This window comes from Cebus imitator, unplaced genomic scaffold, assembly GCF_001604975.1.
Source record: "Cebus imitator isolate Cc_AM_T3 unplaced genomic scaffold, Cebus_imitator-1.0 Scaffold15, whole genome shotgun sequence".
Lineage (NCBI taxonomy): Eukaryota > Metazoa > Chordata > Mammalia > Primates > Cebidae > Cebus > Cebus imitator.
The window spans coordinates 6,907,977-6,927,855 of record NW_016107330.1 but is presented as its reverse complement, the minus strand read 5'-3'; the positions used below and the strand labels follow the sequence as shown (position 1 = coordinate 6,927,855).

General features: G+C 53.9%; 2 protein-coding genes and 1 long non-coding RNA gene across 7 annotated transcripts in view; all 3 read left to right on the top strand.

Moving 5' to 3' along the window:
- The first annotated feature begins 128 nt into the window (after nt 1-128).
- On the top strand, nt 129-6,365 carry CPLANE2 (ciliogenesis and planar polarity effector 2). 5 transcript variants are annotated; one of them, XM_037730110.1, is made up of 6 exons: nt 129-537; nt 768-917; nt 3,942-4,094; nt 4,707-4,831; nt 5,387-5,523; nt 5,759-6,365. In XM_037730110.1, the coding sequence occupies exons 2-6, from the start codon at nt 806-808 to the stop codon at nt 6,006-6,008; spliced, it is 777 nt and encodes a 258-aa protein (XP_037586038.1). In that variant the 5' UTR covers nt 129-537; nt 768-805; the 3' UTR covers nt 6,009-6,365. The 5 variants fall into 5 exon arrangements, with proteins under 5 accessions (XP_037586038.1, XP_037586044.1, XP_037586042.1 ...); XM_037730116.1 differs by having other exon boundaries at nt 357-416; XM_037730114.1 differs by having other exon boundaries at nt 372-498; nt 767-917.
- A 2,291-nt stretch (nt 6,366-8,656) lies between these two features.
- On the top strand, nt 8,657-9,768 carry LOC108287093. Its single transcript, XR_001818203.2, has 3 exons — nt 8,657-8,729; nt 9,485-9,650; nt 9,733-9,768. It is a non-coding gene; the product is annotated as an uncharacterized LOC108287093 (long non-coding RNA).
- Nucleotides 9,769-17,617: 7,849 nt separating this feature from the next.
- Nucleotides 17,618-19,879, top strand: part of ARHGEF19 (Rho guanine nucleotide exchange factor 19) — a 20,278-nt gene continuing 18,016 nt past the window's right edge. The window contains exon 1 of the mRNA XM_037730104.1: nt 17,618-17,831. The gene's annotated coding sequence lies outside the window, so the exon portion shown is untranslated. The remainder of the gene's footprint in view (nt 17,832-19,879) is intronic.

Sequence of the window (19,879 nt, the reverse complement as noted above, 5' to 3'; positions counted from 1 at the left end):
AATAATAATAATAATAATAATAATAATAATAATAGCAACAGTCATACTTAAACACATGGAGCACAGCTATGGAGGCAATAACATGTTACGTCCACGTTATAGAAGAAGAAACTGAGACATAGGCATAGAAGGCTCCTGGAGAAGCGGGCGTTTCATGATGTTTTGGAAGAAAGACTGGGGATCGGACATAGCAGTAGAGAAGAGGATCCACGACCCAGAGGAAAAGGCCTTGTCCCAGTGCCATCGCGCCGCGCAGGCTGCGGACATTGTAGGAGGGACCAACGCCGTCCGGAACCCGCCCAACCCAGCCTCCGGCATCTCCATGGCAACAGCCTCCGCACATGCGCCGTGAGCACCGGCGCCAGAGCTGGCAGCGCGCGCCGAAGCCGGACGCAGGCGGGGCGGAAGCGGGCCGGGTGGGCTGGGGCGGCGGGAGCGCGGGTGGGCGTTTAAAGGGGCCTTCGGCACCCGGTTCGGTTCGCCGCCGGGACTGCTGATGCCGAGGGCTAGATGGCCCCGGGAGTCGGGATCTAGAAAGTAAAGGAGAAACCGGGGTGTCTGACTCCCGAAGGTGACAAGGGGAGACGGGCTGTGTAAATACCCTCCCTGGGCAGTAATGGGATGACTGTCCCCAGAGAGCACTGCAGAGGAGAGAGGGGCTGTAGGACCGCACTTTCTGGGGCCCCCGGGGAGAGTCAGAGGGCAGTTAAGAGGGATCACAGGCCCGGCTTGGGACGGTCACCCCCCTTTCCACTCCCTGCTGTCAGCATTCTGCCACCTCCCTACCCCATCGTGGTGCCCAGCCATGGCCAGACCTCCCGTGCCCGGTTCGGTGGTTGTCCCAAACTGGCACGAGAGTGCCGAGGGCAAGGAGTACCTGGCTTGCATTCTGCGCAAGAACCGGCGGCGGGTGTTTGGTAAGTGCCTCCCCCTTTCCTCCAGCCTGTTACTTGTCACTCCCCGGGGAGAAGAGTATCAGCTGTTGCTCCCTGAGTGGAGCAGAGAGGCAGCGCAGTGAGGGCCTGCGCCACTGCAGTCTTCAGCAGTCTTCAGCCTGGGGGACTGAAAGCCCTATCCCTGGGATCCCCACCCCTGAATCTCCTTAAAGCTAATTCCATCATCAGAGCCAGGAACATGGAAACAGCAGAAACCCTGTCAGCAACCACTGTCACCAGAGATGCAGTTGACTGAGCCTTCCCCTCGTGCCAGGGCTCCTGCTGGGCACTTTACACAGTGCACTCCCATTTAACCTCTCAGCAGCACATGGTACAGACTTGGCTAAGATCACGCCCTAGTAAGTAGAGGTGAGCCTCTTCCATGTCCTGCTGTTTCTGGGATGAGACACTGGTGTTCCCCATGGTGAAACTGACCCTCCCAGGCAGGCCCCGCTGTGAGGCTGCCAGAGGTACCTGGAATGAGCTGCGGAGTCCAGTTCTGGCCAGGAGAAGCAAGGCGCCAGAAGGCTTCAGACCAGAGAATGAGATAGCTAGAACCAAAATTTGTCAATATGTCAACTGTGTGGTTTTTTTTTAAGAAATTACACTAGACTGAAAATATGACCCTCTGGAAGGCCGGGCACAGTAGCTCACGCCTGTAATCCCAGCACTTTGGGAGGCTGAGGCGGTAGATCACCTGAGGTCAGGGGTTCAAGACCAGCCTGGCCAACATGGTGAAACCCTGTCTTTACTAAAAATACAAAAATTAGCTGAGCATGGTAGCAGGCACTTATAATCCCAGCTACTCAGGAGGCTGAGGCAGGAGAATCGCTTGAACCCGGGAGGTGGAGGTTGCAGTGACCCTAGATGGAGCTATTGCACTCCAGCCTGGGCGACAAGAGCAAAACTCCGTCTCAAAAAAAAAAAAAAAGACCCTCTAATATGGCTGCTGTCCCTCTAATCCCATGATAGCTGGTAGCACTGCATTTGGGGTCACACACACCCAGGCTCCACCACTGCCTAGCTGTGTGACTGGGGATAAGTGAACTCTAGCTTCAAGTCCCACCTCTGTAAAATGGGGATAATCATAGTATTTACCCCATAGATTTGCTGGAGAAATTCCTAAGGAGTGTTTTTGTAACACACTGAGCAGGCTCTGGCATGCAGTGGGTGTTCACTAAAGGCTGGCTATTGCTGTATTCATTTTGTGTTTATTTGTGTTGAGTGGAAGAGAATTGGGTGAAGGCTGAGCTGATTTTCTGGGAACATCATAGAACCCACTGACCATATTAATCTATGCCACAGATAGGATCAAGCAGCCATAACTTAGAGGAATGGCAGTAGTAGCTTTGAATTTTTGTGTTTTTACTTTACCTGCTGACATCTGGGAGGTTTTGTTAACACCTGAATGTGTCGTTCAGCGGTTGTCATGCAGGCCCCACAACAAACATTGAGAGCAGCTAGTAAATATCAACAGACGGCCGGGCGCGGTGGCTCAAGCCTGTAATCCCAGCACTTTGGGAGGCCGAGGCGGGTGGATCACGAGGTCAACAGATCGAGACCATCCTGGTCAACATGGTGAAACCCCGTCTCTACTAAAAATACAAAAAATTAGCTGGGCATGGTGGCACGTGCCTGTAATCCCAGCTACTCAGGAGGCTGAGGCAGGAGAATTGCCTGAACCCAGGAGGCGGAGGTTGCGGTGAGCCGAGATCGCGCCATTGCACTCCAGCCTGGGTAACAAGAGCGAGACTCCGTCTCAAAAAAAAAAAAAAAAAAAAAAAAAAAAAAAAAACAACACCAAAAAAAAAAAAAAAAAAAAAAAAAAAAAAATCAACAGACTGACTATAATAACTTAGGCCAGTCTCTCTGTATCCCAGACTTCTGTAAAATTGGGATGAGTATTAAGAACCACAGATGGGGCCAGGCGCGGTGGCTCACCCCTGTAATCCCAGCACTTTGGGAGGCCAAGGAGGGTGGATCACCTGAGGTCGGGAGTTCAAGACCAGCCTGACCAACATGGAGAAATCCCATCTCTACTAAAAATATAAATTTAGCCAGGCATGGTGGTGGGTGCCTGTAATCTCAGCTACTCTGGTGGCTGAGGCAGGAGAATCACTTGAACCGGGGAGGTGGAGGTTGCAGTGAGCCAAGATCTTGCCACTGCACTCCAGCCTGGGTGACAGAGCGAGACTCGATCTCAAAAAGAAAAAGGTAAAGAAAAAAATAAATAAATGAGATTGTCCAGCCTAGGATCTGATGGGGAAAGTACAGGACTGACCCCCATCTTAGTCCATTTTATGCTGCTGTAACAGAATGCCACACTCTAGGTTATTTATTTATTTATATTTTTTTGAGATGGAGTCTTGCTCTGTTGCCCAGGCTGGAGTGCAGTGACATGATCTCAGCTCACTGCAACTTCCACTTCCCAGGTTCAAGTGATTCTCCTGGCCCAGCCTCCCAAGTAGCTGAGATTACAGGCACCCACCCCTACACCCAGCTAATTTTTTTGTATTTTCTTTTATAGAGATAGGAGTTTCACCATATTGGCCAGGCTCGTCTCGAACTCCTGACCTCAGGTGATCTGCCCGCCTTGGCCTCCCAAAGTGCTGAGATTACAGGTGTGAGCCACCGTGCCCAGCCTCCTCTGGGAAATTTATAATGAATAGAAGTTTATTTGGCTCACAGTTCTGGAGGCTGGGAAGTCTAAGAGCATGGCAGTGTCATCTGGAAAGGGTCTTCATGCTGTGCCATCCCATGGCAGAAGGCAGAAGTGTGACAGCAAGACAGCAAGAGGTGCCCAAACTGGCTTATATAACAAACCCACTCCCTCGATAACAACATGGATGCATTTGTGAGGGTAGAACACTTGGGCTCATCACCTCTTGGTAGGCCCTACCTCCTAACACTGTTGCACTGGGGACTAAGTGTCTCACACATGAACTTTGGGGGACACCTTCAAACCCCAGCACCTCTTGACCCTGCCTGGCTCTCACTTTGCTCCAGGGCTGCTTGAGCGGCCAGTGCTGCCACCGCCTGTGTCCATTGACACTGCCAGCTACAAGATCTTCGTGTCCGGGAAGAGTGGTGTGGGCAAGACGGCGCTGGTGGCCAAGCTGGCTGGCCTGGAAGTGCCTGTGGTACACCACGAGACCCCCGGTGAGTGGAACCTCAGTCCTTTGCCCATCCTGGGAGGCCCTCCTTGGGGTAGGGGCAAGAACCTGGCCCTGGACCACACAAGCCAGGGTTGATACCCAGCTCCACATCCTACTCTGTAGCCTTGGAAAGTCACTTCCCCTCTCTGAGCCTCCATGGACTCCTCAGTCCCAAGGGGATACTAGTACCTAGCCCACAGCGTGGTTGTGTGGTTGCTAGAGGTAGTGGCGGTAACATCCCTAGCATCAAGCCAGGCTCAAGGTAGAGACTCAGGAAATGCTAATCTTGCTTTCTTGTTTCTTACCACTGGATGCTGATTGATCCACCCTGTTGAAACATGCCCAGTGTCCTGGGACCTTTGATCTCCCTGCACATACAAACAAAACGGCTTTGCCATGGCTGGGACTGTATCTTCCTGGTATGCCAGAGGCTCCTCCAGGGCCAGTCTGTTTCTCCCATCAGACTGAGAATTCTCACAGGTCAAGGACTGTGCCTCCCTCATCAAAGTGGGGACCCCTCAGGGCAGGGACGTATCTCTTCTTCCTATTCCTTCCTGCCCCCAGTCCTCCACCTCCACCCCTCCCATGCTGAATGGCTGACCCTGGTTCCCCTCAGGCATCCAGACCACCGTGGTATTTTGGCCAGCCAAGCTGCAGGCCAGCGACCGTGTCATCATGTTTCGTTTCGAGTTCTGGGACTGTGGAGAGTCTGCGCTCAAAAAGTTCGATCACATGCTGCCGGTGAGCAGGCATGTGGGCCTGGGTGGGCTCTGCCAGGGGCCGACTGGGTATTAATGAACTCAAGGCACTGGCTGGGTATGGTGGCTCATGCCTGTAATCCCAGCACTTTGGGAGGCCAATGCGGGCGGATCACCTGAGGTCGAAAGTTTGAGACCAGCCTGGACAACATGGAGAAACTCTGTCTCTACTAATGACACAAAAAGTTAGCCAGGCGCCTTTAATCCCAGCTACTTGGGAGGCTGAGGCAGGAGAATCGCTTGAACCTGGGAGATGGAGGTTGCAGCCGAGATCGAACCACTGCACTCCAGCCTGGGCAACAGGAGCAAACTCCATCTCAAAAAAAAAAAAAAAAAAAGCTCAAGGCACTGCCCTGGGAGTTAGAGATCTGAGCTGGCACTGGGGACTGAGTCCCAGCCCATGCTCGTCCTAGGACCAGCCACATCATGCTCTGGGCCTCAGTTCCCCAATCTGTGAAAGGAGGGATTATTCCTGATTCTTATCAGGGCGCTGCAGCTGATGGGAGGGTGACGCAGTTATATGCCTCTCCAACACCAGGCTTGCAAGGAGAACACGGATGCCTTCCTCTTCCTTTTCTCCTTCACTGACCGTGCCTCCTTTGAAGACCTCCCTGGACAGCTGGCCCGCATAGCAGGTGAGGCCCCTGGTGTCATCAGGATGGTCATCGGCTCCAAGTATCCTTTGGGTAGCCTCTGGGGCTGTCAGAGGCCACCCTTGGCAAGTCATGGAGCAAGGGGGTCAGGGGCCTGGCCTCTGCCCAGGTGTGGAATTCAACACCTGGGCTTGTACTTAAAGGGTACAGCATGGCTAGCCCAGCTCCTGGGTGCGGGTTCCAGGGCGGAGGGGGAGGGGGGGTCTGATGGGGGTGTGTGCAGAGGCACCTGGCCAGGCTCCTTGACCCTCCTCCAGATTTGACCAGTACATGCACACGGACGTGCCCGAGCGGGACCTCATAGCCTTCCGGCAGGCCTGGGAGCTGCCCCTGCTACGGGTGAAGAGTGTGCCAGGGCGGCGGCTGGCTGATGGGCGCACACTGGACGGGCGGGCTGGGCTGGCCGACATTGCTCACGTACTCAACGGCCTCGCTGAGCAGCTGTGGCACCAAGACCTGGTGGCGGCTGGCCTGCTTCCCAGCCCCCCAGAGAGTGCTCCTGGATGAATCATGAATGGGTGCCTATGATCCCGCCCCCCAACCCTCAGGTCTTGACACAGGGCATGAGGCTGGGGCAAGAGCATGGATCCCGTCTGGAGGACGGGGCAGCTTGGCCTGGTCAGGGAGGACGTGGCTGGAGAAGCCCCGCCAACAGCACTTTCCTTGCAGAATTCATGGCATGGAGATGGGGACCAAGATCCTGAGCTCGGACATCTTTCATGGCCTTCCCCCTTTGGCAGCACCCATGGCGGGTGACGGGGAGATGGGGTACCTCTCAAGTGACTTCAATCAAGAACCTGTATTGGTTGAGGTGACACCATCTGTTGTAACAGATAAACACCGAAATCCCAGTGCGGAACTCCATAGACCTGTTTGTTCTCGCATTGGCTTCAGGAGGTGGTGATGATGGGTGTGGGGCTCTGCTGCAGGTACTCCTGCAGAGACCCAGCCCCAGAGACCCTGCCCAGTTGCCCCAGGGCATCAGCACCCAGTCAGCAGCCAGGGAGTGAGTACAGGAGGGAGGTGGCCCCCAGCTTTCTGTGGACCAGGCCCAGGGTGGCACCTCATTCTACCCACTCCAGAGGCCAGCACCCAGCAGTCATGTGGTCATGTGGCACTGTGGGGGAGGCTGGGACATGGAGTCCACCTGTGAAGTCAGGAGTCAAGCCCATCACTCTGCAGTGCCTTTCTTTTTTGTTGTTGTTTTTGAGTCGGAGTCTGGCTCTCTCACCCAAGCTAGAGTGCAGCTCACTGCACCCTTCGCCTCCTGGGTTCAAGCGATTCTCCTGCCCCAGTCTCCCGAGTAGCGGGGATTACAAGTGACTGCCACCATGCCTGGCTCATTTTTGTATTTTTAGTAGAGATGGGTTTTGCCATGTTGGCCAGGCTGGTCTCGGACTCCAGACCTCAGGTGATCCACCCGCCTCAGCCTCCCAAAGTGCTGGGATGAGAGGCGTGAGCCACCATGCCTGGCCTGCAGTGACTTTTGTTCTTTTTTTTGTTTCAGAATCTTGCTCTGTCACACAGGTTGGAGTACAGTGACATGATCTGAGCTCACTGCAACCTACACCTGGGTTCAAACAATTCTCGTATCTCAGCCTCCCGAGTAGCGGGGATTACAGGCACCCACCACCATGCCAGCTAAGTTTTGTATTTTTAGTAGAGATGGGGGGGTCTCATTATGTTGGCCAGGCTGGTCTTGAACTCCTGACCTCAAGTGATCTGCCTACCTCAGCCTCCCAAAGTGCTGGGATTACAGGTGTGAGCCACCACACCCGGCCTGCAGTGCCTTTCTTGATCATGAAGCTGTCAGGCCAGGCTTAGGATGGGAATCCTGGCAGCTCAAGGCATCCGAAAGCAGCACCATGCAGGGCCAAGGACCATGCCAGTGGGAGTCAGTGACCATGCCAGTGGCCTGAGAGGCAGCTCTGCCCTGTGGGAGGCCATTGCCAGGAGCTGGGAGGGCAGTGTGCAGGCCCAGGCTTGTGCCTCAGCCCTGCCCCATGAGCCAGAGACACTGGTCTAAGGAGACTAAGGAGGATGAGGGGAAGGCCCCAGGGAAATGGGCCTTTATACTCTCCCCTCTGATGGGCTCCTGCCCATCTATGGTTCATCCCATAGATGAACCCCTGGGCTGAGGCCTGGCCTGCGTCTGGTCCAAAGCAGAGTGTCCCCAAAGCTAGCTGACCCTTGGAGCGCTGCAGCTCTGCTGAGGCCCCACTCACAGCACCACCTGTGCTCACACACCTGTGCTAGAACGAAAGTGCTTTCCACTCCTGCCTCCTGGCACACACAGGAGGCCCAGACTCACCTGTCCTGATGCCTGTGCCCAAGCACACATGCCCATGCATGCTGCCAGTCTGTCCACCCTGAACACTGCCACCTGTGTTTGTCAACCTAGGTCAACACTGCCACCTGGTTTTGTTTCCAGGGTCTGGGCCAGAGGAAGGACTGATTCCAGCATGTTCTCACTCCTGAGTCTCAGAGCTCAGGCCCTGCACTTATCCCACACCCTGCAAAGGGACCCAAGCCTCAGAGCCTGCAGCCAGCTCCCACTCCTGCAGCCCTCAGCCCTGCTCCCAGGGGGGCCTGATCACATCCCCCTCTGTCCTTAACTCCAGGAGACCTTAGCTCTCCCGGGCAGCAACAGAGCTGGGGTTAGGGCCCTGAAGGCAGCCCCAGGCCTGACTGTGGCCTCCAGCTACCCCACAGCCCAGCCAGTTATTTCTGGGCACAAACCGGGTTTGAAAAACGAGGGTGTTCGGTTTCCTCGTTTGAAATGTAAACGAGGAAATGCATGTCACAGCTCTTTTGAAGACGGAAAGGACCCGCGCGAAAAATGGGATCTGTCCCCTCCCGGCCGAGATCGGGAGCGGACGCGCTTGGGGGTCCCTCACTCTCCCCTCCCGGGAGAGCAGCCCAAGAGAGCAGCCCCGCGTAACGCCGCGCCCTTCGCGAGCTGAGCGCGCCTGGGAGCCGCAGCGCTTCACCGAGGAACTGAACCTGCGCGCGCCGCCGCAGGTGGAGAGGCGGGGCGGGGTCCGCCCGGGGCGGAGTCACCCCAGGGGCCGTAATCCTGACCTTGACCCCAGGCCCGGCCAACCCCGACTCGGACGGCTGGACGGAGCCAGGGCGGCGCCTGCTCCTGAGCAACCCTCGGCCGCAGAACGTGCCCAGCCGGCCCCAGGACTCCTGCAGGGGCGCCCTCCGCAGCTCAGAGCCTGACAGGTGGGACGGGGCGGCGCCTTGGGTGGGCGGGGTCTGCCCGTGGAGGGGCTAGCAGCCCGCAGAAGCCTTCGCCCAACCAAGGCTGATTTGCCCCTCCTCCCAGCGCCTCCGAGGCAACTCCCGCTTCACTCTCTTTAGATCTCTGGGCCTGTCCTTTCCGCAAACTGGGGCCCTGGCCCTGCCTCCCATTCCTGATTCCCACCTGTTCAATCCGCTCTGATGCTCACCTGACGAACACACCCAGCCCACGCTGCGCTCTGCGGGCAGAAGGGTTCTCTGGCAGTAGCAGCTGGCATGTCTCACCTGCCTGTCTTCAACCGAGAGGCTCTGGATTCTCGTAGCATTAGGTTTCAGATTGGGTGGAGGGCTGGGCTTCTGACCCCTGCTCCTCTCATAGATTCCTGGTTAGCGATTCCTGCGACTGCTACTTCTCCAACACGTGCAGGCACCGAGTGGTGAGATGGCTGCTTGGGGCGAGTCCAGCTGGGACCTTAAGTGGGCAGAGGTGACACCAGGACTCCTCTGGCAAGTGGCAGAGATCCTGGCCCTGCACCTCTCCAGGAAGAAGAAACACCGAAATAGGCATTGCCCGCCTGCTGGCAGAGGGAGTCTACACCGCAGCCTTCCCATTGCATGAGGGAGAGATGTCCCAAGCTCAGATCTCTCCCAGACCTAACAGCATGGCAGCGGTGGCTGGGGCATCCGGAGAGCACTCTCAAACCTCCCTGCAGCTCTACCTCCTTTTATCCCCCTAGGACCCCTTTGAACTGCCCTAGTACCAGGTACCCGGTTCAGATCTCAACTCTTGCCAATTGCTGTGCCCATACTGGGCTTGCTGGGGATACTGGCATAACTACCGGCCCCTGGACCACGTATGAGAGTACTTTGGGGAGAAGGTGGTCATCGATTTTGCCTGGGTAAGTAAGTCTGGCACTGGGGTGGGGTTTGGGAGTGGAGCTTGAGTGCAGAGATGGGGGTTCATGAATTTTCTCTCACCCTTCAGGTTTCTACACGGCCTGGCTGCTGCCTGTCAGCCTGGTAAGCACCTTGGTCTTTATCTCTGGCCTTGTCAGCATGGGGACCAACACACTAGTGTGGGTGGCTGTGGAAGGGTTGGGCAATGGGCTGGGTGGGCCAGGTCATCTGCCTGGTTGAGGATATGCCCTTCCAGGATGGGCACCCTCTGCTCACAGAGAGGAGATCTGTGTCAGTGTGGGTCCCACTCTGTGATACCTGTGCCACATGGAATATTTCCGGGATTTGCTCCATGGCCAAGGTGGGCCAGGGAAAGGGGCAAAAAAACCAGGTGGGTGTTTTGGGCCCAACCTGGGTCTGGATGCTGGCCCTACAATGTGCCCTCTCACCCCTCCTTGCCGCTAAGCTGCCTCTTTGACCACTCTGGAACTGTGTTCTTCAGCATCTTCATGGCCTTCCTGGAGCAATGGAAGTGGGGAGTGCCACCTTGGCCCACCACTGGGACTGCAGTGACTTCCAGGACCAGGACGTGATACCCAGCTCAGCCCTCCAGGCCCACAACCCCATTTCCCAGAGTTCTCAGAGGCCATAAGGTGTGCTGGGAAGAGCTCAGGCTTGGAGTCCAGCATCCCAGGATCCAAATCTGGCTTCTCCTCACACTTTTCCTGGGTCGCTTTCCACCCTTCTCTGACATCAGGCTGGGTGAGGTGAAACACTGGGAGTATTTAGATGATCAGCTGGGCCTTGGAGAGAGACCCGCCCTAGAACCAAGAAGGAGAAAACATTCCACCTACCCACCTACCCATCCAGCTACCTACCTGTCTATCCAAACATCTAATCATTGGTCCCGAATCTGTTCACTTCTCACGACCTCCTCTGCCACACCCCAGACCAGGTCACATTTCCTCTTTCCTGGACAGCAGTGACCTCCTAACAGGGCTCCTTGCCCCACTTAATTGGTTCTCAGTTGCCAGGAGGGTGACATTCTGTGTTACCTTCCTCAAAGCCTTCCAGGACAGTCTCATTTGAGATGTACCTGGGAAAACATCCAACCCCCTCACAGTGGCCTACAAGGCCTTGTGTCATCTGGCCTGTGGCTGGTTCTCCCCCACTGGCTCCACCAGATCCTTGAATAGGTCAAGTTCATTTCCACCCTGGGGCCTTGGCACTGGCTATGCTCCCTGCCAGAATCCTCTTCCTTCAACTTTTTTTTTTTTTTTTTTTTTATGGAATCTTTCTCTATTGCCCAAGCTGGAGTGCAGTGGTGCAATTTCAGTTAACTGCAGCTTCCACCTCCCAGGTTCAAATGCGTCTTCTGCCTCAGCTTCCCAAGTAACTGGGGTTACGGGCGTGTGCCACCACACCTGGCTAATTTTTGTATTTTTAGTAGATGCCGGGTTTCACCATGTTGGCCATGCTGGTCTCAAGCTCCTGACCTCAGGCAATCTGCCTGCCTTGGCCTCCCAAAGTGCTGGGATTACAGACAGATGTGAGCCACTGTGCCCAGCCCCTTCAGATTTTATATGGTCTACTCCTTGTCACCAAGCCTCAAATGTCTCCTTCTTATAGAGGTTTTCCCTGACCACCAATCCAGAGAGGCTCCCTCTCACTTATTTATTATTATTTTTTGAGATGGAGTTTCGCTCTTATTGCCTGGGCTGAAGTGCAATGGGGTGATCTCCGCTCACTGCAACCTCCACCTCCCAGGTTCAAATGCTTCTCCTATCTCAGCCTCTCAAGTATCTGGGATTATAGGCACCTGCCACTACACCTGGCTAATTTTTTGTATTTTTACTAGAGATGAGGTTTTACCATGTTGGCCAGGCTGGTTGTGAACTCCTGACCTCAGGTGATCCACCCACCTCGGCCTCCCAAAGTGCTGGGATTACAGGTGTGAGCCACCGCGCCTGGCTCCCTGTTTGAATTTCATCGCAGCATTCATCACTGTATTTTATAGTTTGTTTATTATCTGTCTTCTCCCACTGGCATGTGAGCTCCATGAGAGCAGAGACCTTGGGTGTGATGTTGACTGCTATATCCCCAGTGCCCAGAATGGTCTCTAGCATATAGAAGATGCTCAATAAATGTTTGTTGAATGAATCTGTGAATAATCTATCTTCTGCCTACCCATTTGTCCAGGCATTCACCACTTCATCCATTCAACAGGGTTATAGGAGATAGAAAACCAGACAAGGTATTGTAACAGAGAGAATTTAATATAAGGTATTGGTTAAACAGCTGCTGGGGGACTGAAAAAGCAGAAAGGGAACACTGAGGCAACAAAGCAAATGTCAATGGTACCCCCTGGATAGTGCAGTATACAACTCAGGTGACTCTAAAGAGTGGCCCTGGGCTGGGCATAGTGGCTCACACCTGAAATTCCAGCACTTCCGGTGGCCAAGGCAGGAGGATCACTGATGCCCAGGAATCTAAGATCAGCCTCAGCAATATAGTGAGACTTTCTGTCTACTAAAAAATAAAAAATAAGCTGGGTGCAATGACATGTATCTGTAGTCCCGGCTACTCAGCAGACTGAGGCAGGAGGATCACTTGGGGCCAGGAGTTTGAGGCTCCTGTGAGCTATGATTGTGCCACTGCACTCCAGCCTGGGTGACAGAGCAAGACCTTGTCTTTAAAAAATACATTAAAAATTAAATTAAAATTAAAATTGGCTGTGCACAGTGGCTCATACCTATAATCCCAGCACTTTGAGAAGCTGAAGCAAGTGGATCACTTGAGGCCAGGAGTTTAAGATCAGCCTGGCCAATATGGCAAAAAACAAAAAACAAAAAAACTAATCTCTACTAAAATTACAAAACTAGCCCAGCACTGTGGCATGCACCTGTAATCCCAGCTACTTGGGAGGCTGAGACATGAGAATCACTTGAACCCGGGAGGTAGAAGTTGCAGTGAGCTGCGATCACACAACTGCACTCCAGCCTGGGTGACAGAGTGAGACTGTTTCAAAAAGAATAAATTTGATTTAATTTGAAAAGAGTGGGCTGAGTGCAGTAGTTTATGCCCGTAATCCTAGGACTTTGGGAGGCTGAGGCAGGCAGATCACTTGAAACCAGGAGTTCGAGACCAGCCTGACCAACATGGCAAAACCTTGTCTCTACTAAAAATACAAAAATCAGCTGGGCGTGGTGGCACATGCCTATAATCCCAGCTACTCGGGAGGCTGAGGCACAATAATTGTTGGAAGCTGGAAGGGAGAGGTTGCACTGAGGCAAGATCGCACCACTGTACTTCAGCCTTGGGAACAGAATGAGACTGTCTCAAAAAAAAAAAAAGTCGCCCTGCCTTTGCACACACTGTTCCCTCCCCAGAAAGCTTCTCTCCACTGTCCCTTTAGCACCTTTTCACCTTCTGGGTCACAGCTAAATTGTCCTTTACTCAGAGTGACCATCCATGAAAACGTTTTCCTTCATAGGACTTATATATATATATCTGTGTTCATTCATTTAATGTCTGTCTCACAAACTAGTTTGTAAATTTCATTAGGGCATGGATCTTCTCCAGTTTGTTCACTGCGGCATATTCAGTATCTATTGCAGAGTGATACACAGTTAATAGTTATCGACTAAACTAATAAACTTATCTACTCATCCACCCATCCACCCATCCCATTCATCCATTCATCCATGCATCCCCATGTTCATCCACCATTCAGACTTTGATCTGCTTACCCACCTAACCATCCATTTACCATCCATCCATCCATCCTCATGTCCATCGATCATCCAACCAGACTTTCATCTGCTCACCAACCTAACCATCCGTCCATTCATCCATCCATCCATCCATCCATCATTTCATCTATCCATTCATCCATCCAACCATCCATCCTGATGTCCATCACCCATCCAACCAGACTTTCATCTGCTCACCCACCTAACCATCCACCCATCCTCCATTCATCCATCCATCTATCCATTCATCCATCCATTCATCAGTCCTCAACAATCCAACCAGACTTTCATCTTCTCATCCACCTAGCTATCTGTCTATCCCTCCATTCGTCCATCCATCCATCTACCCATCCATCCTCATGTCCATCAGCCATCCAACCAGACTTTCATCTGCTCACCCACCTAATCATCCATCCATCATCCATCTATCCATCCATCAATCCTCATGTCCATCAACCATCCTACCAGACTTTTATCTGCTCACCCACCTAGTCATACGTCCATCCCTCCACCCACCTGCCTACCTACTTACTTGTGAGTAAACTATACAGATTTGCTGATTGTTTGTCCAGTTTACCCACCCATTTGTCTGCCTACTGTCTGCTCACCCATCAGTCTATCTAGCCCTTTCCCACATGTCCACCCTTTTGCTGTTTACTTCTCCGTCTACCCACCCAACCATCCAGCCATCCATCCACAGGCTTTTAACCATGCCCTGGGGGAAAAAGGCCCTGTAAAACCAAAAGTGAATTAGACCCCATTCCTGTACTTCCAGAGCTCCCTAGGCAGTCAGGAAAATGTAAGGGGCTTCCCTTATCCTAGGATCATGGCACCAGCCTCTCAGCCCTAGGATGGACATTTCTGTTGCCCCTTGTGATAGGAGTGCCTACATCTAGAGTTTGCTGCCCTGGCCCTGCAGATGATCCAGAACCAAGTGACAGGCCTGAATGAACTCTACTCCCCACCCTACAGCTGCCTTTCCCGCCTACTCACTGGCTCTGCAGCCATCCTCACTGTGGTGAGGGGACATTGGGCCTTTGCTCTGAAAGGACTGGCACCTCCAGGGTGGGTGCTCTGGAACCCTGGCAGCCCTCTTTCCATCTCTGACAGCCCTGTCTCCCAGCCCCCAGCTCTGCATGGTGATGATTTTCTTGTTGTCTATCATAATTTAACTTGGCATCATCAGCATTGCAATGTGCTGCACTGGCAACCCCGTGCTCATGACCCAAGTAAATGTCCCTTGGGGCAGTGGAGGGTGGGAGCAATGTTCCAGGCTCCAGGCCTGAAGTAGGCATCTTCAGGATTTTTTCATCCCACCACATGGGTAGGCTCCAGGTAATGGCCCATCACTCTGCCTAGGCTGGCAACATTGCCAACATCAACAGCACTGCGCTCAACCTGATGCTGGTTTTTTTTTGTTTTTTGAGATGGAGTCTTGCTCTGTTGCCCAGGCTTGAGTGCAGTGGCATTATCTGAGCTCACTGCAACCTCTGCCTTGCAAGTTCAAGCAATTCTCTTGCCTCAGCCTCCTGAGTAGCTGGAATTACAGGTACGCACCTGTAATTCCAGGCTGATTTTTGTATTTTTAGTAGAGACGGGGTTTCACCATGTTGGTCAGGCTGGTCTTAAACTCCTGACCTAAGGTGATCCACCTGCCTCGGCCTCCCAAAGTGCTGGGATTACCGGTGTGAGTCACCTCGCCCGGCCTGGTCTTTCTCTTAAGCCAGGTCTACACCTTACTGGCTGGTTCACCAGATGGGGTAAGTGAAGGTAATGGGTTGCAGGGCTGTCTTTGTGTCATCTGGGAACTGGGAGTCTGGTGTCTCCAATCACCCTCAAGTGAGAGTGGCCAGGGACACAAAGCTGGCATTAGGGATCAGTGAGTTAAGGACAGGAGCATAGGGGCTGACCTGATGGGCTATGCCTGCCCCTTTGCACCCAGTAGAATTCTGTCCAGCTCTGCCCTTTGTCCAGAGATACATAGAATCCAGACCTTCCATGAAAATGCCTTCACTTTCAAAGTCTTCATTTTCCAGTTTGTCAGTTTCTACTCTTCTCCCTTCTACATGGCATTTTTCAGAGGCAGATGAGACTACTTCCCAAACCCCAGCCTCGAGGCTGTTGCCTCCCAAGGAAGCAGCCCAGCAAAAGCAGCAGCACCCATTGGGCTCGATTTGTCCCTACCCAGGTCTTGCTATTGATCTTGAAGCTGGTTCTTGATTTCCCTGGGCTAGAGTCTTATCAACTGTAACTTATGGGCACATCATTGTGCAGCTGTGAAAATCTAACACCTGCATTTATTCTGTCCTTCATCCCTTACTGGATGGCCCCATGCCCGACAACACCACCTCCCAATGCTGCAGTTTGAGTTCATCACCATCTTTTGGGGGGCCTTCCTGCTGTGCACCCCTGGATGGATGCTAGGGACACAGAAATGAATCAGAGCTGGTCCTTTTCCCTAGGAGCAGCCAGTCTTTAATGAGATCTGCTTAGGAGTCATAAAGTGCTGGACTCTCAGGGCCAGGCACAGTGGCTCATGCCTGTAATCCCAGCACTTTGGGAGACCAAGGTGGGTGGATCATGAGGTCTGGAGTTCGAGACCAGCCTGGCCAAGATGGTGAAACCCCATCTCTACTAAAAATACAAAAATTAGCTGGGTGTGGTGGTGAGCGCCTGTAATCCCAGCTATTCTGGAGGCTGAGGCAGGAGAATCGCTTGAACCCGAGAGGCAGAGGTCACAGTGAGCTGAGATTGCTCCACAGCACTCTGCCTTGGGTGACAGAGCAAGATTCCATCTCAAAAAAAAAAAAAAAAGAAAAAAAAAAGGGGGGCTGGACTCTTAGGAGTGTAACTGAGGCTAACAGATTGGATTTGAACCCTGGCTCCACCACTTACAATCTGGGGAACCTGGGGGAAGTTCTGTAGGTGTGTTTCCTCATCAATAAAGCGGCAATCATCATGATGCCTGCCTCTAGGGTGTGCTGGTAATAGAAGTGGCAGTTCCTAGCACAAGATCCTGTTATGACCATTATCTGCTTTCCCTGCTTCCTGCCCCCAGGAAGCTGAAGCCTTCCTGGCAGAAGTGGCAGCTGGCAGGACAGAGGGACACCCAGGTTGGGCAGGAGCTCCAGCGCTGGGAGGAGGAAGGAGTATGAGCTCATCGAGTGCCAGGGACTATTTGATGAATACCCGGAGATGGGTGAGCACTCAGCAGCCAGCGTGTGCCCTGAGCATTAGTGGGGCCTCTGGGGGGCTGGCACAGCAAGGGACACTCCCTGCCTCCCAGAGCTGCAGTTTGGGTTCATCACCATTTTTGTGGGGGCCTTCCTGCTGGCGCCCCTGTTTGCTCTGCCCAACTGGGTAGAGATCCGACTGGATGCCCACAAGTTCCTGTGCGAGTACCAGCGACCAATGGCTGGGCGCGGCAGGACATCTGGATCTGGCTGCTCCTGCTGGAGGCCATGGTGCACCTTACGGTCACCGTGAATAGGAGTGCGGTAGAGGAAGGGAATACAGAGGAGGGAGGCGGGGGAGATGGAGCTCAGAGACTGGGGAAGGCGGTTCAGGAATAGGGAAATGGGGGGCTGGAGCAGGAAATCCGGGCCAGAGGTTGGGAAATAGGGGACAGGAGGCTAGGATTCCGGGCCAAAGGTTCATCCTGCCTCGGGAGTGGGTCAGGATCCGAGTGGGGGTGAGTTAGGGGATTGGGCCCTGAAGGCCCTCTGGCTCTGCAGGCTTCCGTCTCACCTTCACCTCGGACTTCCTGCCGCATCTTCTGTACCAGTGTGAACACCACATCCAGCTGAGCGGCTTTGTGAATTTCAGGCAGGCACCCGCGCCCCCAGCCTACCTGGCCCAGAGCAAATACTCTGTAGGTGCGAGACCCTTCAGACTGGGGGGGAGGGGCGTGGCCATGAGACGTGGTGGGCGGGGCCTTCTCACCTCAGGGTCCCGCCCACCGTGGCTCAGCGTCCCGCCCGAGCCATGGTGGGCGGGACCCTGAGGTGAGAGGGGCGAGGCCTGTCTGGGAAGCAGGGCGCGGAGCCTTTCAGAGCGAGGCCTGGGAGGGGCGGGTACTGAGCTTTGGTAGGCGGGGCCTGTCTGGGAAGGGCGAGTGCTGAAGAGGTAGGGGCGGGGCCTGCCTGGGAAGTCCGGAGCCGAAACAGTGGACGGGTGGGGCGGGGCCTGCTTGAGATGCAGTGAGCTGAACCTGTCCCAAACAGATGCGCGGAGCCGGCTAGGATACGGGCTGAACAGACAGGGCCAGATTCTAGGGGAGAGGAGGGGAGGAAGCGCAGGGTTCGGAGTCGAGATCCGAGAGCCTTTCCGGATCCCGCAACCCAGATACAAGGCCTTTCGCGACGCGCGGGTGAACCTCGCCCTCTTCTACTGGAAGCTGCTGGCCGTGCATCTGGGCTTCATTATCGCCTTCGAGGTAGGCTCAGCCATCTGTCTTGGATAGGCTTGGTTGCAAGTTCAGGCTCTGTCGCCGACCGGCTGGAAAGGGGGATATATTACATAACATGATCTACTTCATAGAGTCGTTATGAAGGTGTCAAGCATTTGCACAGTGCCTGGCACGTTGTAGGTGCCCAATGAATTAATATCACAAATAATAATAACATTATCTCTTGGCAAGAGATCTGAAGAAAAGAGAGGAAGCAGTCTCCCACCAGCTTTGCTCTTTTACAAGCCCTCCCCCTAACGGGGTTCCTAGTGTTAAGGGGTTCAAATCATACCTCTGTGTCTTTGGGCAAATGACAACTCCTTTCTGCTTCTGTTTCTTCACTTGTAGAGTAGAAATTATTCCCAGCTCATAGAGTTGTGCAAATTAAATAAATTAATATCCAGAAAACCCTCAGATTAGGGTTTGGCGCGGGGTAAGCGCTCCATAAGATCTCTAAGGCAGTCATTCTTTTTGGCCCCTTTCTCCCCAGCACGTAGTGTTCTTTCTGCACCCCATCGCCCGGCTCGTGCCCAATGTGCCAGGCCTGGCTACCAAGATAAAGCGCTAGCGCTACCTGGCCAAGTAGGCACTGGCGGACAACCAGAGGCGCTGCTTTCGGTCAGCAAGGCAGGCGGACCCCGTCGGACCCCGGCCCCACCCGCACCATAATGACCACGCCCCTTGGCCGGTCCTCAGGCCGTAGCTCAGTCCTCTCTAGTCCCGCCCCCTTATTTGGCCTCGCCCATTGGAGGCATTGGCTGAATTCCTGTAGTTTCCGCCTGTTCCCGCCCATCATTAAGCTCCGCCCCCGCAACGCCCCCTTTTTTACCATATCCGCACACTGGGGTTGGGGGTCTCTGCTCTAGAGCGCCAGCCTGACCAAGCTGTGCTCTCTGTTCGCTGCAGCAGGAGCGCTGTCCCCGAAGTCCAGGACTTTGGCGAGTGAGGCAGGGTTGCCCTTCCAGGACAGGGCCCTAGGTTCCCCAGAATTCTCCTCCTATTGGGGTCCCCTGGCTTCCGGTTACGCATCTGTGCAGTGTCCCAAGGCCGGCCTGGGAGCTGGGATGAGAGAATTGGAGTTCCCTGGAGACCTCCTGTCCTGCATTGCTCCACTTCCGTGTTCCTTGTCTCCTGGCCTCTGTGTGAAGCTGACAATAAACCTGTCTCTGAGCCCCAGCCTACCACCTCTCCACGACCACCTGGTCCCCACCCACACGGTGCAGTGTCTCCTTACTATGTGGCGATGCTGTAGGGAGCCGAAGTGAACATGGGGGAGCAGAGGGACTCTAATCAATCTGAATTTAATGGCCATCGGTTGGCAGCTAAGGAAAATACTTTGGGGCCGGGCGCGGTGGCTCACGCCTGTAATTCTAGCCCTTTGGGAGGCCAAGGCGGGTGGAACAACTGAGGTCGGGAGTTCGAGACCAGCCTGACCAGCACGGAGAAACCCCATCATATACAAAACTAGCCAGGCATGGTGACACATGCCTGTAATACCAGCTACTTGGGTGGCTAAGGCAGAATTGCTTGAACCCGGGAGGCGGAGGTTGCTGTGAGCCAAGATCACGCTGTTGCACTCCAGCCTGGACAGCAAGAGCGAAACTCCGTCTTACCGGCCATGAAACCCCTGCTGTGCTGCTGTGTATGCTTTCCAAGCCTGCAGTGTATGAATAACAGTAAGAGTTTAGTTAGCTTAGCCAAGACACGCCCCAAGTAGACTTTCACACGCTTTTCACCATGAGACCCTCCTAAAAGCCTGATGAGGCAGTACCAGGCAGTGGTGAAGGATTCAGGTGGGTGGTGGTGTCAGACAGACCTGGGCTTCTTTTCTTCTCTTTTTTTTTTGAGACGGAGTCTGGCTCTGTCTCGAAGGCTGGAGTGCAATGCCACGATCGCAGCTCACTGCATCCTCTGCCTCCCTACCTCTCAGGTTCAAGGGATTCTCTTACCTCAGTCTCCCCAGTAGCTGGGATTACAGGTGCATGCCACCACGTACAGCTATTTTTTTGTATTTTGGTAAGATACAGGGTTTCACC